Below are 18,402 nucleotides of genomic sequence, written 5' to 3'. Positions count from 1 at the left end.
CTGACCCTACTCACTGGGAAGGGCAGGGCAAGTCCAGGCCATTGAAAGCAATGGCAATGTTCCCTTTGCTTCTCTGCCTCCCACTCCCAACATTAGGGCAGGGCGGGGATACCGCTGGGGACTCCACCTGTGTTCTCACAGTTTTCTTCATCGCTGTTGTCCGCACAGTCATCCTCCCCATCACAGCGCCAGGACAGACGGACGCAACGGCCTGACCGACAGCGAAACTGTTCGGCTGTGCACATGGAGGTGGCTGGACAGAGCAAAGACCTAATTAATGGAAGAAAGGCTGGTCCTCCCACCCCAGCCTGAAACTCTCTGCCTCCCAAAGTACACAGGCTACTCTTCTTGATGGTGGTGTTGCAGAAGGTATCTCTTTATGAACCAGGTGACCTTTCCTCAGAGTCCCTTACTTCCGCCTACTATTTTAACTGCCATGGTGTGTCTACAAGTCTGTGGACTACTAGGCGACAGGTATCCTTTAGATATAGTGCCTCTGTGCAGCATACAACCACACAACTGTATAGCTGTTCACTATGTCTTCATGCTCTATCTGCACCCAAACCCTTCTCCTTGGCCCCCCAAGCCTTTGATGCTACCCCCAACTCACTGCAGTTGCGTTCATCAGACTGGTCATCACAGTCTGCATCACCATCACAGCGCCAGCCCGAGTTGATGCACAGGCCACTGTCACACATGAATTCCCCAGAGCGGCAGGGCTGGTGGGAGGCTGGGGAAACAAAGGTCTTCTGTCTCTAGCCAGACCGTGCACACAGCACCTCGTGGAAGAGCAGAAAGTCCCAAGTCCCATCTCCCGCCCCTCCCAACACTCCAGCTCCTCCCCAGAGGGACCGTGGATTTCAGACACTGTTTCCGCCCCAGCTGGCACCTGTGCCCTGACACTGGAGGAAGCTCCTCCTGTCTGGCTGCCCCTCCTCCCAGCTAGCCAGAGCACTCACAGCAGTCAGACTCGTCTGACCAGTCTCCACAGTCGTCATCTCCGTCACAGTGGTAGATGTCGAGGATGCAGCGGCCATAGGCGCACTGGAACTCTTCCAGGTTGCAAGGAGGAGAGGGTACTGCTGAAGCTGGAAGGGAAAGCAGCCCTCCTCAGACCTTAGTGACTAGGGACAGGGGCCTGATTCTTGACAGGGGCAAGGTGTCTTCCTCCAGAATGCTACAAACCGGCTTTCCTTTGTGATGGCACTACAGACTTCTACACGCTAGTGGACCAGAAGTGGATAGAAACCAAGGCTGCTAAGCAAGCATCTGTATGAGTTACGTCCCCGACATGCTCCTTTGGAACGCCCACTCCCTTGCCTGCACAGGACCCTCTCAGTCAATCCTTAGCTAGGAACCGGAGCCCTTGGTCACCGTGCCAGCCCAGCGCCTCAGGGGTAGGGACACTCACGGCAGCTTTCCTCATCAGAGCCATCTTTGCAGTCTGTGTCACCATCGCAGTACCAATGCTCAGCAATGCAGCTGCCGTCGCTGCAGCGGAATTCCTTGTCTGAGCACTTGCGCATGTCTAGGGGTGCAATGAGACAGGAGTCCCATAGGATCTCACCATCCTCCTTACTTTCCAGGGTAGGGGGAGGTCCACGCTCCTGACAGGATAGACTACTCTGCCCACCTGCCTTCTCTCAGCTGCACCACATCCCTGGAGCAGTTTCAGGTCAGGTAGCACAGCCCTTTGCTCCTGTCTCCTCCCACAGGCGCTCCTACCCTAGACCCCCTTCTTGACCTCTTTCTGCTCCCACTCACCGCATTGCTCGTCACTGTTGTCACCACAGTCGTTGTCCCCATCACAGTGCCACAGACTCCGAATGCAGTAGCCGTTCTGGCAGGGGAATTCGTCCTCCTCACACTCCCGGGGGGCTGTGGTCACAGATGAGTCAGGCACAGTGCTGCTCCGAAGAGCACATTGCCTCCAAGCCCCTCAATAAAGCCTTCTAGGGCAGTCAACAGTCCCAATGCTGACCCCAGCACTCCTGGGGAGGTGCTCACCTCTTGTGGGCTTAGCTCATCAAGAGATGAGGGGTAAAGGACAGAAAAGAGCTGAAGACCCGAGAGCTCAAATAGACCCAGGGGCATCATTTTCTGACTGAAAACCCTTACCCGACAGAGCCCGTGGAATTTGCCTGGCCCTTCCCAACACTCACGACAGTCCTGCTCATCAGAGTCATCTTCACAGTCATTGTCCCCGTCACACACCCAGGAGCGTCGGATGCACTTGCCGTTGTCACAGTGGAAGTCCAGAGGGGAGCAGGTAGGCAGCGCTGGGTCCAAGAGAAGGGAAAGGTCAGGCAGGCAGGCTACACTGGGCCAGAGATCCTTGCTCCAAATCCTATTGTCCTCATTCCCATCCTTGGTCCCCTGGTAGATAGAGCACCCAAGAAACTGCAGCTGGGAAGAGGGATCGGCTGAAGGGAATTGGGGGGCAGCAAGAACCCCCCAAGTCTAAGACACCCGAGGAAGCAGTAAGAAAAACTTGGGCAGGAGAGAATAGAGGGACTATGGTTGTAACTCAGTTGGTAGAACATTGCCTAACACGTATCAGGCCCTGGGTTTGATCACCAGCACCTCATAAAACTAGGTGTGGAGGCAAACACATGTCACTCTGGCACTTGGGAGGTAGGGGCAGGAAGATGGAAAGTTCAAGGTCATCTTCAGCCACATATTAAGCTTGAGGCCAGCCAGAACTGTATGAGACCTGCCTCAAGAGATCCTAGGAGGGACACAATTCCCTCCTATCCTTTTATTAAAGGATGATTGACACATCTGGGTTTCACTTCTAGAAGTCATTACTATGATGTCATCTGCCCTCCCTGAGCAGTAGTTCCTTGGACTACACAAGGGGATAATTGCACTCAACTCACAAGAGGTCTTTTGAGATAATGCATATGAAAGTGCTACATGAAAGGGAAGCATTTATTATTATCATAATTAGCTGAGCTGGTTAGGGTTAATGAGGTCCAGGTTGTAGCTTCGTTCCCATTAGACTAATTAGTTACCATCAGACATAGATGCTGCGGGCCAGACATGTACCCTTAAATCCAGACAATTGGCTTAACAGTGAGATTTATATATATCCAAGACAGGACGTCCTGGCCCATTGTCTGTCTGTGACTATGCTGGAGGAAAGGCAAGCTTAAATAGAACACAAGGTGGTTTTTTTTTTTTCCTCTCAGTATGGGGAGGGGGTTGAACCTAGAACCTCACACATACAAGGCAAGCAGCCCTGAGCTACATAGCCTTAGTCGGATACATACATGTGTGTCAATCTTGGTCGGGTGTCTTCTTCAATAGCTTTGAACCCTGTTTTTAAAGTTTATTACTTTTGCAGGAGAGAGAACACAAAAGCCACAGTGTCCATGGAGAGGTCAGAGAACAACTTCCTAGGGTTGGTTCTGCCCAGCACGTGGGTCCTGGGGATCAAACAGTCATTGGACTTGGTGGCATGTATCCTTACCTGCTAAGCAACCCCACCAGCCACCCAAACATAAGATTTCTTACAAAGCTTATCTTATTTAATATTTTTGACTATACAGAGTATTAAAATATAATGAAAACAATCTGCACCTATGTATAGCACAGAAAAAATTTAAAAGTATGCATGTATCATGCACACAGAATTCACAAATACAAGGAGAGCTGTTTAATAATGTCTATTTATGTCTTTAAGGGTATTTTCTTTTATGCCTTTTCCAAGTTTGCTTTTCCTTTCTTTCTTTTTCTTGTTTTCTTTTTCTTTTCTTTTTTCTTTCTTTTTCTTTTCTCTCTTTCTCACTTTTTTTTTTTTTTTTGGACAGGGGTTTCTCTAGCTCCAGCCATCTTGGAACTCACATTATAGACCAGACTGGGTGCGAACTCAAGAGATCTGCCCGTCTCTGCCTCCCAAGTGCTAGGATTAAAGGTGTGAGCCACCATGCGGGCCCTTTTGCAACGCTTCAAAGTGTGTGCTTATTGGGGTTAGAGGCATGATCTACCCAATAGAAATACAAGTTTTTAAATGTGTACATGTGAAGAAGCGATGTCTCTCTCCACATCCGGTCACCCTTGCAAGAGCCCAACTCTAAGTTGGACACAAGGCAGGCAAGCATAAAACACTCCTTGGTTCATCCTTTATCTCCTCCTGCTAACCCAGGGATGCTACTTACTACAGCCATCCTCATCGCTGTGGTCTCCACAGTCATTGTCTCCATCACACTGCCACTGGGCGGGGATACAGGTACATTCGCCAAGCGCGCTCACCGCACATGTGAAGTGGCTCCGACCACATGCACACTCCAGACTGCTGGCTATTCCTGGGCAGAAAGAATAGGAAAAAGAGGGCATTGATGCCTGTCCACCCAAAGCCAACAGGGTTGGGGAGGAGAAAAACCCAAGGGAATTGTCACTCAGATTTCCTTCCTCTGCCAGGGCAGATATGATCCCAAAGACAGCTTCGGACTTTGGGTTCACAGAGAGCCTCGTGGCCCCGTCTATGGCATCTTTACACAGCATCTCTGAAGGCCAGGAGACAAATAAAGCCACCAAGGGATGTTGTGCTCAGAACAAGAGTGGGGGACAGCCGCCACCTACCAAGACACCTCTATATGCTTTCTTCCAAAATTAGAAAACTGAGACACAAGTAAACCTTCCTCCACCTTGCAGCCTCAAGCACTGACGCAAGCTAGAACGGTGAAACCAGATCACGGTGCCTCTCGATGTCAAGGAATCCAGGTGGGGAGGCACGAAGGAGCTTGCGAGTCCTATCATCAGATTTTACTTTTCGGGGCAAGGGGTGACAAGATCAAGCCACCTCAGGACAGACTAACCAGGACCAGCCAGTGCTCCAGTCAGTGCCTTCCAGTCTGTGAGACAGACCAAGGCCTGCAGGAAGGCCGGTGGACGCAGCCCCTCCCCCAGCCTCAGCAGCATGCAGCTGGCTTCCCCATTGAGCATCAAGCTATCTGCCTGGCCAAGTCCCATGACTGGCTGCAGTGCCCCCTCCCCAGAGTACCCAGCAGGATGCCCTGGGATGGCGTGTGAATGGCTCGGTGCCCCTGCTCCAGCCTCAGCTGGAACAAAGGGTTCTTCTAGGGTCACTCTCCCCCCTCAGATTATTCATCTAACCCGCTGAGCTGCTGCAGCTGTGGAAGGAGGGGGCCTGCCTTGTTGCTCATCTCGTCCCTAGCTTTCCTCTCTTCCTCCCATTAGCTGGGCCCTGCCTTCAGCCTGGGCTGGAACTGGGAAGGGTCAGCTGTACATTGCCACTCCTGTTCCTTTACTATTGGTCTCTACGCCTCCCCAGTCTTCCTACTTCTCTCCCAAAGGTGTGAGGTTAAGGCAAAGCTTCCTAACCTGCAATGGATGGCTGAATAGATGGATGGCCAATCAGCCTTTGACATCTGTGAGCCAGCCTCTCAAGCTATGCCCAAATGTATATTTCTAGCCTTCTCTCAATTGTCTACACGTAAGAGATAAAGTTATCCCAGGAAAGATGCAGAATTTCCTTCTGAAGGCAAGCAGAGTCCTTTTAGGAGGGACAACAGCTTTGCCTTCCTCATAGGAAGCCCTCACTTCAAGCCCAATGTCTGTCTTTCTACAAAAGACTGGAGGGTTCTTCCCCAGAGAAACTCAGAAGGTCCCGTTGCCCAGGGCAACTGCCCAGTTGCCTGCTCTTCTCAGTTCCTAGACTGAGGAATAAGGACATCTCTCACTAAGACCTGAGACAGCAGAGCCTGAGGAACACTGGCTCAGTGAAGTACACGCACATCTTTACGGAACCCTGGGCCAGATTCAGCAGCGTGGACAATTCCATGCAAGGATGCTTCTGGCACACAACTCTCCTTCGTGGAGAAGCTGCAGAGAGAACTTAAGGCTTAGTTAGTAAGTTTCAGCAGGAGAAGAGGAACAGCTTTGTCCTTTAGGGGACCATCCTTCAGTGCTCCAGGATGCCTGAGCTTCTAGAAGCCAGGGATGCAGCTAAGTACCCCAGCAGTGCACGGGATGCTCCTTGTCCCTGTAAACTGACCCATAAGTCAGCAAAGGTGGAGAAATATGGATAGTACCATACAATCAGAACAGAGGTAGACCTGGAGGGACATCCAGAAAGAAAGACAGATAGGAAGAAGGGATAAAATGGAAGAGTGCAAAAGGGTAAATGCCTGACCTGGAGCAGACAAGCAGACCTTGGGTTCCATCAAGCAGGCACATGACTTTGTGCAATTCGCTTTCTTTCTTTCTTTTTTTTTTCCTTAAGGGAAAAGTAGCACTGGGGGTTAAACCCACTAAACCACATCTCAGACCTCATTTTACTTTTTATTTTAATACAAGGTTCAGGGTTTTATAAAGTTGCTGGCCTGGAACTTACTCTGTAGGGCAGGCAGGTCTTAAACTTGAAAGTCTTCTACTTTGGCCTCCCAAGTAGCTGGGATCAACAGCTGCATGGGCAGGCTTAACTGAGTTTCTTAATATGTTACAGAAAATAAAAAATAAAATAAAATAAAAGCCACAAATAAACATGGAATAAACAGATTTTATGCTGTGGCACACTGGAAATTATCATTAAGTAGCTACGGGGAGATTCTCCAATGTGGCACAGTGACCACATTTCCCCAAAAGGCCTTGACTTAGGAGTTGTTGGATACGAGGAATGGGAAAGCAAGATGAGCAGTATCCTGGGAGCTATGCAGGGGAAACAAGTACAGGGAGCTGAAGAGATGGCTCAGCTAAAAGCACCAGCTGCTCTTCTAGGGTCCTGGGTTTGGTTTCTAGCACCCACATTGCTCACAGTCATATGTGGCTCCAGTTCCAGGGGGATCGACACCTCCTTCTGATACTCTTGGGCACTGTACATAGGGTGTACACACCTGCAGGCAAACTCTTCATACACATAAAATAAAAACAAACCATTTACTTATTTATTTATTTTGATTTTTTTGAGTTTCTCTGTATAGCCCTGGCTGTCCTGGAACTCACTCTGTAGACCAGGCTGGCCTCAAACTCAGAAATCTGCCTGCCTCTGCCTCCCAAGTGCTGGGATTAAAGGTGTGTGCCACCACTGCCCGGCTAAAGACTTATTTATTTTAAGTATATGAGTGCACTGTCGCTCTCTTCAGACACACCAGAAGAGGGCATCAGATCCTACTCCAGATGGTTGTGAGCCACCATGTGGTTGCTGGGAATTGAACTCAGGACCTCTGGAAGAGCAGTCAGAGCTCTAAACCACTGAGCCATCTTTCCAGCCCCCAAATACTTTTTTTTTTTTAAACAGTACAGAGAGCAAAGAGGAGCTATTAATCCTTTACCCGCTCCTATCCCCGTGATTGGCTGAGTGAGACACCCAGTTCTAATTTCCTGGGGCTGACTGCAGGGCCGAAGTATTCCATCAGCTGGCCATCAAGTTGCAGGTGGCTAAAGACACACAACTTCCTGCATGTCAGAGAAATGGCTGAAATCAGAGCTGTGGTGAAGTCCAGGCAGCCACCAGCCGGACACACTCTTGACTTGGGCATTCATACAGGAAGCAGACACATTATATCCCAAAAGGCAGACTTCTGGACAACCGCTTCCCCTTCAGGGTCCCCAGAGAGGGGAATTCTGTCTGTTCACTCCAGTCCTGGCAGCGATCATAAAGGGCAGCTTTTAACCCTTTTTGCATAAAAGAAAAGAAAGGAAACGCATGCGGACGCAGCCTTCCATGTAAGCATTGAATCGGAATCCTTGAAGGCTGTTTGCCAGCTACGCTGCAGGCAGCTCTCAGGGCTGCCAGGGCCTTAGGCATTTCAACAAGGAACAGGTCTGAGCCCCAGGTGTTTGTGCTCTCTCATAAAGCCTTTATTCTTGGGATTCATGTTAAGAGGCTCGTAGAACCTTCTTTTTTAAAGACAGGTCTTACTATGTAGCCCTCCCCGATTGACTTGGTGCTTGCTGTGTAGACCAGGCTGGCCTCAAACTCACAGAGCGCGGTCCACAAGTGCTGGCATTCCATTAAACGTGTGTGCCTCCACATCTGGCTTTATTGAATCTTTCTGAGAGGTTAACCGAGATCTCACCATTTACACCTCCGCTCCCTCAGGCCGGCTACCTTAGCAGTTTCCCAGTGCTTTCTTTGGAAGGGGAGAAAGCAAACACTGACCCGTGTGGTACCAGTGAGACCTTCACCAGTGTGATCAGACCCTCTAACACTGTAGAGAGCAGAGATTCCACATTTTTTGAGAAATTAACCAAAAGTTTCTGTAAGCGCATCCATAAAATGGAGATGAAAGCAATTCTGTATCCAAGAGTCTGGAGATGTCCCTCTTGCCTCTGACTCTCGAGTGTTGAGATTACAGGTGTCTGCCCCTGTTGCTGTAGGAGGTGCTGGGATGGAACCCAGGGCTTCAAACTTGCTAACAAGCAGTTTACCAACTGGACTGCATCTCCAGCCTCTCCTCCCTTCCTTTTCCTTTTGCTTTTGGAGTGACAGGGAATGAACCCAAGGCTTCCAACATGCTAAATATACACTCTACTGCTGAGACACACCCTTAGGCCTGTTCTCTTTGTAAGATGGCAAAGCCGTCTTTTCCTGTCCACTGGCAGGAATGATGAGGCTACAAACCTTATTTAATGAGAATGAGATATTTAGGAGTCTATACCTTCGTCCAGAGAGAGGGGCAATCCCACTGACTCTCGAGGTAACAAACACAGTAACAGCACATTCCAGGGGACAATCATGTGGCAAACAAAACTAAGTTGAAAGGAATGGCAACAAAAAGCCACATGGACATGGACCCAATAAGCCCCATATACCCAGAGTCTGGAGAGACCTCTATAGATCTGTATTCACTTGCCTAGCAGACATTAATAGTAGTAGCAGGAATCATCATCATCACCATCACCATCAGCACCACCACCACCACCTGGACCACAGAGCTAAGTAGTAGGCAGTTGGCAACAGAAGATCAGGAAATGGAGCCTTTGTTAACACTGCCCTACCTGGACATATTTGACCCAAGCTGAGCTGGAAGTCCCTGCCCTTTGTCCCTTTGTATTGCTCACTCACTAGGCCTAAGCTTCTTGGATATTAAAATTGTGTGCCTGACAGTTCTTATGTTCATATTCACAGTGCGAGCCCCGTGCTGAGTGTACCAGATGAACAGGACAAGTTTGTTAAAAGGATGGGTAATGCATGCTTGACTCTTGTGAGAGCTGGGGGTCAAAGCAGGAGAGAGGCTCAGAACGGTAGACATAAAAATAGCCAATTCCTACACAACCAGGACTCAGGAGACCTTTGCTCCTCTCCTTCCCCAGGCACTTCCTGGTTCTACTCAGGTGAAGTTTGGTCCCTCTGGACTCCCTTCCTCACTCTGTCTCAGGCTGGGAGCTGACATGTCTTGACAGGCTTATTTCTGTCCAATGGTGAGCCTTGCCTATCTGATTCCTTGGCAACCCACTCAATAGGGACACACTAGATACATGATTACAGGTCAGAGTTCAGGAATTTCCGCCCTACCACCATCACTTTAAAAAAACAAAAACAAAAACAAAAAACAAAAAATACGCCAGGCAGTGGTGGTGCATGCCTTTAATCCCAGCACTTGGGAGGCAGAGGCAGGCAGATTTCTGAGTTCCAGGCCAGCCTGGTCTACAGAGTGAGTTCCAGGACAGCCAGGGCTACAGAGAGAAACCCTGAAAGAAATAAAATCACATTTATCTATTTATTTATTTAGTATGTGTGTATGCACTCGCGCACATGTGCACACACACACACACACACACACACACACACACACACAAGCATGCACTGAGGAGGCCAAAGGAAGGCATTGGCATTGGTTCTTCTGGATGGAACTAGAGTTACCAAGAGTTTTGAGTGCTGGGAATCGAACCCGGGTTGTCTGCAAGAACAGTAAATGCTCTTAATCTCTGAGCCATGTCTCCATCCCCATAAAATAAAATTTTAATATTCAGGACTGGTGAGATGGCTCAGCAGGTAAGAGCACTGACTGCTCTTCCAAAGGTCCTGAGTTCAAATCCCAGTAATCACATAGTGGCTCACAAACATCTGTAATGAGATCTGACACCCTCTTCTGGTGCATCTGAAGACAGCTACAGTGTACTTATGTATAATAATAAATAAATCTTAAAAAAATTAATGTTCAGCACCCAAAGTTATTAGGCAGAAATATATAACATTGAGACCATGTAAACAGGGTGGAGAGATGGCTCTGCAGTTAAGAGCACTGACTACTCTTCCAGAGGTCCCGAGTTCAATTCCTAGTAACCACATAGTGGCTCACAACCATCTCTTCTGGTGTGTGTCTGAAGATAGTCACAGTGTACTCACATACATAAAATAAAAAAAATCAATCTTTAAAGAAAAAAAAAAGACCATGGGAACAATACTTCTCAGAGTATAAATCCTGTTCCTTCTGGTTCCCAAGCAGTTCATCTAAATATATTTTAGTTTTCATCAGGAAAAATGGAACAAAACTCATAACACATCTGTTTTGAGATATATGTAATTTCTGAGAGCTACTTGGCATAATGCCTTCTGCATGTTATGTATCTTTTTTATTTTTGTCTTTAAGACAGGGTCTTGAACTTGTGATCCCTCTGGCTCAGCTTTCCAAATGTTAGGATTACAGGTGATACCACACACTGGCTCTGCTGCATGCTAAGTATCCATAAATGATAGATCTGGGGGCTGAGCTATGTAGGACAATGGCAGAGAGAGTGCTTAGCACATTCAAGGGCCTGGGTTTAACCCCCAGTTCTCATACAAATAAATAATAAAATAAGGCAGGTGCAGTGTCATGCACTTGTAACCACAGCTACTAAGGAAACAGAGGCAGCAAGACCCCTTAAGTCTAGGATGCTGGAGCCAGGCTGGGCGATAAAGTGAGATCTAGCCCTTAAAATTATAACTAAGTGGGATGGGGAGATGAGTCGGTGGGTTAGCGCTTGCTACCAAAGCGTGAGTTTGGATCCATAGCAGTTACAGTAAGAGTCAGCTACAGTATTGTGTGCTTGTATGTGCTAAGAGGGCAGAGTGAGTTCGATCCCTGGGACACATACGGTGGAAGGAATGAACCAACATCCTTCCATGCCATGCACAACACACAAATGTAAAAACAAAAAACAAAAGAAGTAACTAAATCCCAAAGAGGTCAATCCAATTGTAAACTTTTCCAACCTAGATCTTCTGGGACAACTGAGACTTAAAATATTCTGTTCTGGGGGTTGGAGAGATGGTTCAGCCACGAAGAGCATTGGCTGCTCTTTCCGAGGACCAGTGCTGTATTCTCCGAATGTGCATGTAAGTTACCAACCTCCATAGCTCCAGTTCTCACCTCCTCAGGCATCTGCACTCATGTGGGCCATAGACCCATACATAGATTATTTACAGAAACTCCAAACTCTGTTCTGAGAGGCAGCATGTGTTGAGGTATAGGGTTCTCATCTTAGACTCTGGGTTCGAATCCTGATGCAGCTACTCAGTGGCCATGTCACAGCAAATTGCTCTAAGTCTCAGTTTCCCACTGATTACTGCTTATCACCGGATCAGCAAGGCAGCAAAACTCTCTCGAGTACATTTGTATGTCTTAGCCCACATGCCCCATTTTGTAGTACAGAAACAGTCAGGAGGGACAAGTAGAACCTCTGTTTGGAGAAGGACCATTTAAAGTAGTGGTTTTGAACTGGTGGGTCATGATCCCTTTGAGTGCCTTAAGGACCCTTTCACAGGGGTCGCCTAAGACCATTGGGAAACACTGATATTTTGTAGCAATGAGATAATTTTATGGTGGTGGGGTCACCACAACATGAGGAATTATACTAAAGGGTTACCGCATTAGGGAGGTTGAGAACCGCTGATTTAAAGCCTTTGACTTTTACTGTCTCACTCAGTCTCTTTAGTAGAAACTTCTTGCTTCAGCTACCTGGTGTGGGGAAAATGAAAGGAAAAGCGACTCTCTCCCCTTTGCTTGCCTAAACCCAGCTTCTTCATTAATTCCTAAGATGTTGCAGTCGGCCAACATAAAATTTCTCTTGTCCTCACCCATGCCCACAAGATCAGTTGCACTCCATAGACCATGAGAAGGGAACGTAGCACCCCCGCAGTGGCCCCCCACCCTCACCCCTTGCAGGCCTGACAGGAAGTGGAGCTGCTGGGCTGTGATCCTAGGAGACACTGACGACCTCAGAAGCAGCTTTCCTCCACGTGCTAATTAGGTGTCTCTCCTAATACCCTAGTCTATACCTGCCTGGCCTTACACCCGGGGGGGGGGGGGGGGTAGGGTGGGGTTGGGGGGCGGTGAGGGTGAGGGTCTGGAGCTCCCTGGCTGCAGAAAATCTCCAGTGATAAATTGTGCAGCAGCACCTTTGTGTCGCTGCCTCCTCGCAGCCAGATGGAAGGTTTGCTCCTAGTCTTTTGTTTCCTGGCTTGGCTCGATGCTTGGATCCTTCCCTCTGTACAGAGGTGAGGGGGAGCTCCCATAGGCCAAGTCAGGGCTTGCTTCAAGTCCCAGCCAGGCTTTCTCCAGCTGGGGTGCACGCAGCGCCCCTCCCTCCTCACTCTCACCTGAATGGTGGGGGTGCAGGCGTTAGAAATAGCTGACAGGCCATCCACTCATCTGCGGGACACAGATGGGAATGCCTACGTGCACTGAAAGAATGAAGTCTGCTCCGATGGGCGGAAGAGATGCCCAGAGGCACCTGGGATGTTTGCTTCTTGCTAAATCAAAAAGACACAACAGAAAATAGACCGCCGGGAAGCTAAAAGAATCAGCTCTTCTTGACGGCTGCTCTGGGTTACGGTCAACTTTCTGCAGTTCCCAGAAACATCACAACACTGGCACCAACTTAAAAGGAAGAAACAAAGAGACAACAGGGGTCAAACTTTGGGGTGGAGGAGCTGGGGGTTACGAGTCTGGGGCTGGAGACCCACATCAATTATAGGGCACACTGACAGGACTCCTGATTGAAGACTGTGGCTGTGAAGGAAGCAGGCTCCCAACAGCCCAGCCTCCAAATTGAGGCAATTACTACCTCTAGAGCTCTGGGGCCCCTGACTCCTTCCTCAGGCCAGTGGGAGGGACAGGTTGGAATTCTAAACTGTTCCAACTACAAGAGACCTTGGCAACCTCTCTCACCCTGGGTCACAGCGATCTTAGTGTAAGGAGTTGTAGGTCTCCCTCCTGGCCTCTCAACAGGGATGTTCCCAAGGGAGTTCCTCTCTCCCCCCAACCCCCTTGGTCCTCTCCCCTAGCTTCCTTCATAAAGTAATAAACCTCTTTTCTGGAAGCGTGGACAGGAGGGAACTATGATTAGGTTTCACTAGGTTTTCAAGAAGGAAAAAGAAAGGACAAGGTATTTCACAGAGGGGGGAAAAAAAACGAGTTAAAACAATGAAGGATCAAGCCTCCTTCATCATATGAGACGCTGCAGTATAACTTATCTGGCTCCGCATATTCCAAACCCCAGAACCATCTCTGACCCACTTAGGCAGTCTTACTAAGGAACAGCTGGCATTTATCTGGGCCTATAGCTAACATAGCAGCTGTCAGGCTCTGTGCTGGATGACTTGAAATGCTCTGTCGTAGTCTCTTTTAATTTCCACAGCACGAAAATGTCACAGGTGAAAATATGCCACTCCCCTCCCCAGTTCCAACCCCATTTGCAGATACGAGTCCTGAAGCAAGGGCCAGGGTATTTTCATGAGTTCACCTAGAAGTATCAAAGCCAGGTGCTAAACCCAAGCCTGCCTGTGCTTTCTCAAATACTGAGCTAGGTATGCAGGCTGATGAGAGTGCGACACGGTGTTTGCTGAGTGGATGAACAGGAGCCTGAGGGCACCACTCAGCTCGGGCAGTGTTCCTGAGTGTCCTGGGGAGAATGAGCCTGACCACACACTAGCTCTAAGCCCCAGGGACAGGGACAAGCATAGGTGATCATCAGTGCTATTTTTAGGGCCAAACTCAGGCTCTGCCAACTAAATCTCAGCACCTAGTCCTTCCTGGGCCACTCACAAGGCTAAGAAGAGGAAGACATTCACTGTTGGGGAGAAGATGGCCACCAGGATTCATACAGCCTGGGACTCACATGCCCTATGTCTAGGCATCTGTGACAAAACATGGTGACACTCTACCAAAGAATGTAGAGATGGTGGCTAGCAGCTGAACAAAGACATGGAACTTCACTTTAGATTTGAGATCTGGCCATGTAATAAAACAAGGTACATTTTCAGTCTCAGAAATTATTGTGTTCTTATTCACGAACCCCTTTGTTATCTCTCTAAGCAGCAGCAACACTCTATCACCCTTCTTCATCTTAGGGGCCAACACTAGCAATTAGTCTGTAGGAGGCCTATGCAAAGAGCTACAAAGCACCATGTCCTCTGTGACCTCCGGTGTCCTTTGCTGGCGCGGAAGACGAGCATGCCCAACGTGCTTTGTGTCAGACAGGGCCTGACTAAGTTCCCTTGCACCTGTTACTCTTAATACTAGGTGCCAGTCCCAAAGATGTCATCTGATACCCAACAGGGGACAGAAGAGGAAATCCAGAATCAGTGAGAAGCCTGAGTCCCGAGAGATCAAGGGCAATGTCACTCAAGTTCCTTGACAACCGTGGTCACAACAACAACCACATGGAAATAAATAAGACCAGTCTTAAGCTAAACTATTTTGCACTCATCTTCAGAAACGTCTTTATCTACCCAAGCGAGCACTCCCGGCCAGGATCGTCAGGGTTCACTTCCCTAGAAAAGATTCCAAGTGAAGTGGTTTATATACACTCCAGTCGTACCGCACAGGATGAAAATACCCGTGGCTACTACCACTTCCTTACAAAAACCTTAACATTTAAATCACAAGAGCAGTTGTTGTTGTTGTTGTTGTTGTTAACTTTAGTTTTTGAGACAGAGTCTTATGAAGCCCAAGCCAGCCTTGAACTCACAAGGTATCTGAGAATAACCATGAACTTCTAAACCTCTTGCTTTCACCTACTAAGTGCTGGGAGTGAAATAGGTTTTTGTGTGGTTTGTTTTGTTTTGTTTTGTTTTTGAGAAAAGGGTCTTGCTGTCTAGTCTGGAATGACTTCAAATTACGCAACCCAGACTGACCTCATCCTTGCTTAACAACTCTTGCCTCAGTCGCCCAAGTGTTAGCTAGCATCACAGAGATAAGCACCATGCTTAGCTATTTTACCTCCACTTTGTGTGTGTGTGGCTGTGCACCACATGTGTGGAGTACTTGAAGCGGCCAGAAGAGGGCGTCAGATTCCCTGGAACCAAAGTTACACATCCCGGAGCTGCCAAGTATGAGATGGGAATGAAACCCAGGTCATCTGGAGGAACATGCAGTGCTTTAACCGCTGAGCCATGTCTCTGGCCACATCCTTCTAAATTCTGAACAGTGGATTGTGATCTAGGCTAACACCAAGTGGAGAGGCTCTAGGGAAATCCTGAGAGGATCAATAAAATCTAAACTAACACCTTGGTCTGGTATTGAATTCACTCCTAGCTGAGGTTGTCTGTGTAAGTAACACACAGCAGCTTTCAGAAGCACCTCTTCAGGACCTGAACTTAGTACTAGGGATCTTACTGGGATTTGTGGGGGGTGGTGGTTACAGACTCTGCAACTGCTCTACCTCATTGTGACTCTGTCTTCTATAAGGTCACCAAGGATGGCTCAGTATTAAGCCCTGCAAAGCACAAAATTTTCCTACCTCTGCCTACTCCGTATGCACAGGAAGTCTCAACTTAGAAATTTCTATTAAACCTTCTCCTTTAAAAATGAACCTCAACTAGTTACTGAGAACCCTCTAATGTTGTTTTTTTTTTTTTCTTTCCCACTGCAAAACATTAAGAATCCACGATTCTCTGCTCCTGTTCTCACCCCCATCCTCCATTGCAAATGTAATGTACGCAATTTTGACAGCAGCTCTGGAGCAGTGAATTCCTCTTGGCGAGTCTCAGTCCGGAACCTTCCAGCTCCCCCTTCCCTGGGGCAGAAGGCGACAATCTCCTCTTTGGCTTTGTTGGTATCCGTTTTAGCCCCCACCCCACCCCCCTTTTCCTAGTGCCTAGCTATTTCCCTTGATCTTTTTCAAAACTTCCTCCAGGGGGCCGAGAGGAAAGTTCCATCCCCTTCCCTTGAAACCCGAAGGGGGGAAACCCCCCAAAAGCATAGCTGTCCCTTTAAGGGGCCCATGTGGTGGGAAGAACAGTTACATTCCTACCCCAGTAGGGCTGCTGTCCTAACACGCCGAAGAGGCTACAAATAACCTTCGAGGAGAGAGCCCGAGAGGGGGAGAACGAGGCGCGAAGAGGAACGTGGGTCGGCCAGACTACCAGTCGGAGAGAAAAGACTCGGTCGGCGTTAGATACCACATGGAAAAAGCCATTGAAAACCCACGAGCGGTTTAAATAGCAGACACCAGAACTTTGTTTTGGACTCGGGAGCTAAAACAATCTTTAAAACAAGTGCCCAGACAGCTCCACACCCTGCCAGGCAAGTTCCGAAATCTGCACTTTCCACACGAGCTCCTCCATGTGAAAGAAAGAACCCGTGAATCGCCAGGATCTGCAGACCGCTCTTTCTGAACCCCACCCCCTCGTCCCGCAGCCAGGGAATCGAAGAACTGGATCTCCCCCACGTGGAAAAGCCGGCGGGTGAATATAGTTGAGAGTTCAAAGATCGATCTTTGATCTTTGGGCACAAACTCAGAGGCAGCTGCTAAATCTCCGGGTGCACCCACGTTCCCAAGCTGCTGCAGAGAAGCAGATTCCACTGCAGTCCTAAGTAGACATAACAGTTGCGTCCGGGCACCGAACACGTTATTAATAAGGAGCAGATGAAGCAGCAGTGCCGCTGCCATCCGCCCAGCTCCCCGGAGGCCAAGGCCCCACTGCACGGGTCGCGAGGCTGCCTTTGGAAGTTCCCAAAGAACGCGCCCCTGCGCTTTACCCGGGCCAGAACCGATCTGAGGGAGCTTTCCAGCAGTTTCTTCCCAAAGTTCCTCCCCAACCTCTTTTCCATCGCTGTTCCCCACCCCTCCCTTGGGGAGGATCCGGGGCAGGAAGCTGATTGGCCGCAGCCAGGAGAGGGAACCCAAAACTCCACTTAGGGGAGATGCTGCACGCAAGTATGAACCAAGGACCCTCAGAGAGAGCAGGGTTTCGAGTCCGAGAAATTGCTCCCCAAGTCCATGAATCCCGGATGCTCAAGTAACTCAGATTCAGCTGGGCCCCTCTCCGCAATCCACCCAAGATCCCCCAGTCCCTGGAAAGAGAACTGTTTACAATTTATGGGTTTAGCGACCATCCTCCCCGCCTTCCTTTCTTTGCACACATTCATTCGCACGCACCAGGGACACAGAAGCCCTGCCTTAACCTGAAAGGGAACCCGCCCCTGGCTCGTTAAAGAGCAGCGATGGAAGCCGAGAGAGCGTCTTGGGTCTTCTTCCACCCGGCCCAGACTACAGCGGGGACGAGTCCCACCACCGCTGTCCCCTCTCGTGCTAGAAGAGCTGCGGGGGCTGCTATTGCTTTCCTCCGCTCGCTCTGCCAGGGTTGGTGCTCGAAGTGAGCTCGAGGGTGGGACTTCAGGCCCCAGCCTCACGGTCCCACTCCCAGGAGGCGAGTCCTGCAGCGACCAGTCTCAGGGACAAACTTTCCCGGTGGCCCGGTCGGCGCGGGCGCTGCGACGCCGCTTACCGTGTGCGCAGAGCAGGGCGCCAAGCAGCAGCGCGCCCCACCACCGCCTCATGGTGCTGCGGCCGCCGCCGGCGTTCCCTGCCGGCCCGGGGGTCCCGCGGGCTCCCAAGGGACGCCGGGGCGGAGAGAATCAGCGGAGGGTTCCCCCGGGTTGAAAAGCGTCCCGGGTCCAGCTCGGCCGGCGCGCCCTGCAAGTCGCCCTCCGGGCTGCTGCTGCCTCCTGTACTGCCGGAGTTGAAGCCGCCCCGCCAGGGGACCGGGAGGGGGTGTCCCGAGCCTGGCCGCCCCGCCTCCCGCGTCTCGGCCCCCGCCACCACCACCCCGCCTGGTCCCGCCCCCGGCTCTGGCCCGGCCCCTTCCCGCCCTCTGCCCTCGCCCCCCAGTCCCAGGACCCCACCCGCCTGTGCCTCTTGCGCTCGCCTTAGCTCCTACTCAGTCTGCCCTAACATTCCTAGCCTTCCGGAGAGAGCCCCTTATCTGTCCCCATTACTGCGACTCAAATATCCCCAGCTTAAACAGAAAATTATCGTACTGGCAACTCTCAGCCTGGGTTCATTATCGGTCCACACTAGGGAGGAGCACCCGTGCTGACCCAAGTCGCCTGGGCGTGACCCCGGCCCCCCTACCAGCTCCAACTCCAGACTTTATTGTGATGTTTCAAAAATATGCAAGGCTTGCTAGAGCATAATTCTCTCGGCCTTTATTGACACCAAACAAGG

The 18,402-nt window shown here is 49.8% G+C and overlaps 1 protein-coding gene across 4 annotated transcripts in view; it reads right to left on the bottom strand.

Annotated features, from left to right (window-relative positions):
* Positions 1 to 17,980, bottom strand: part of Lrp4 (low density lipoprotein receptor-related protein 4) — a 56,446-nt gene extending 38,466 nt beyond the window's left edge. For 2 of the 4 annotated variants that reach the window (XR_374447.4, XR_003952488.1), the window contains exons 1-8: positions 17,684 to 17,980; positions 4,161 to 4,307; positions 2,163 to 2,279; positions 1,765 to 1,878; positions 1,412 to 1,528; positions 960 to 1,088; positions 611 to 730; positions 128 to 253 (exon numbers count right to left, since the gene is read on the bottom strand). Coding sequence is in view for 2 of the 4 variants with exons in the window: in NM_172668.3 (NP_766256.3) it covers positions 128 to 253; positions 611 to 730; positions 960 to 1,088; positions 1,412 to 1,528; positions 1,765 to 1,878; positions 2,163 to 2,279; positions 4,161 to 4,307; positions 17,684 to 17,735 (922 nt within the window). In the remaining 2 variants the exon portion in view is untranslated. The remainder of the gene's footprint in view (positions 1 to 127; positions 254 to 610; positions 731 to 959; positions 1,089 to 1,411; positions 1,529 to 1,764; positions 1,879 to 2,162; positions 2,280 to 4,160; positions 4,308 to 17,683) is intronic. The other 2 variants (NM_172668.3, NM_001145857.1) reach the window with 1 other exon arrangement.
* Positions 17,981 to 18,402: the final 422 nt, after the last annotated feature.

The sequence above is a fragment of the Mus musculus genome, chromosome 2 (genome assembly GCF_000001635.26).
Source record: "Mus musculus strain C57BL/6J chromosome 2, GRCm38.p6 C57BL/6J".
In the NCBI taxonomy this organism is placed as follows: domain Eukaryota; kingdom Metazoa; phylum Chordata; class Mammalia; order Rodentia; family Muridae; genus Mus; species Mus musculus.
The sequence above is the reverse complement of the archived record's forward strand: the minus strand, read 5'-3'. Positions and strand labels throughout refer to the sequence as shown.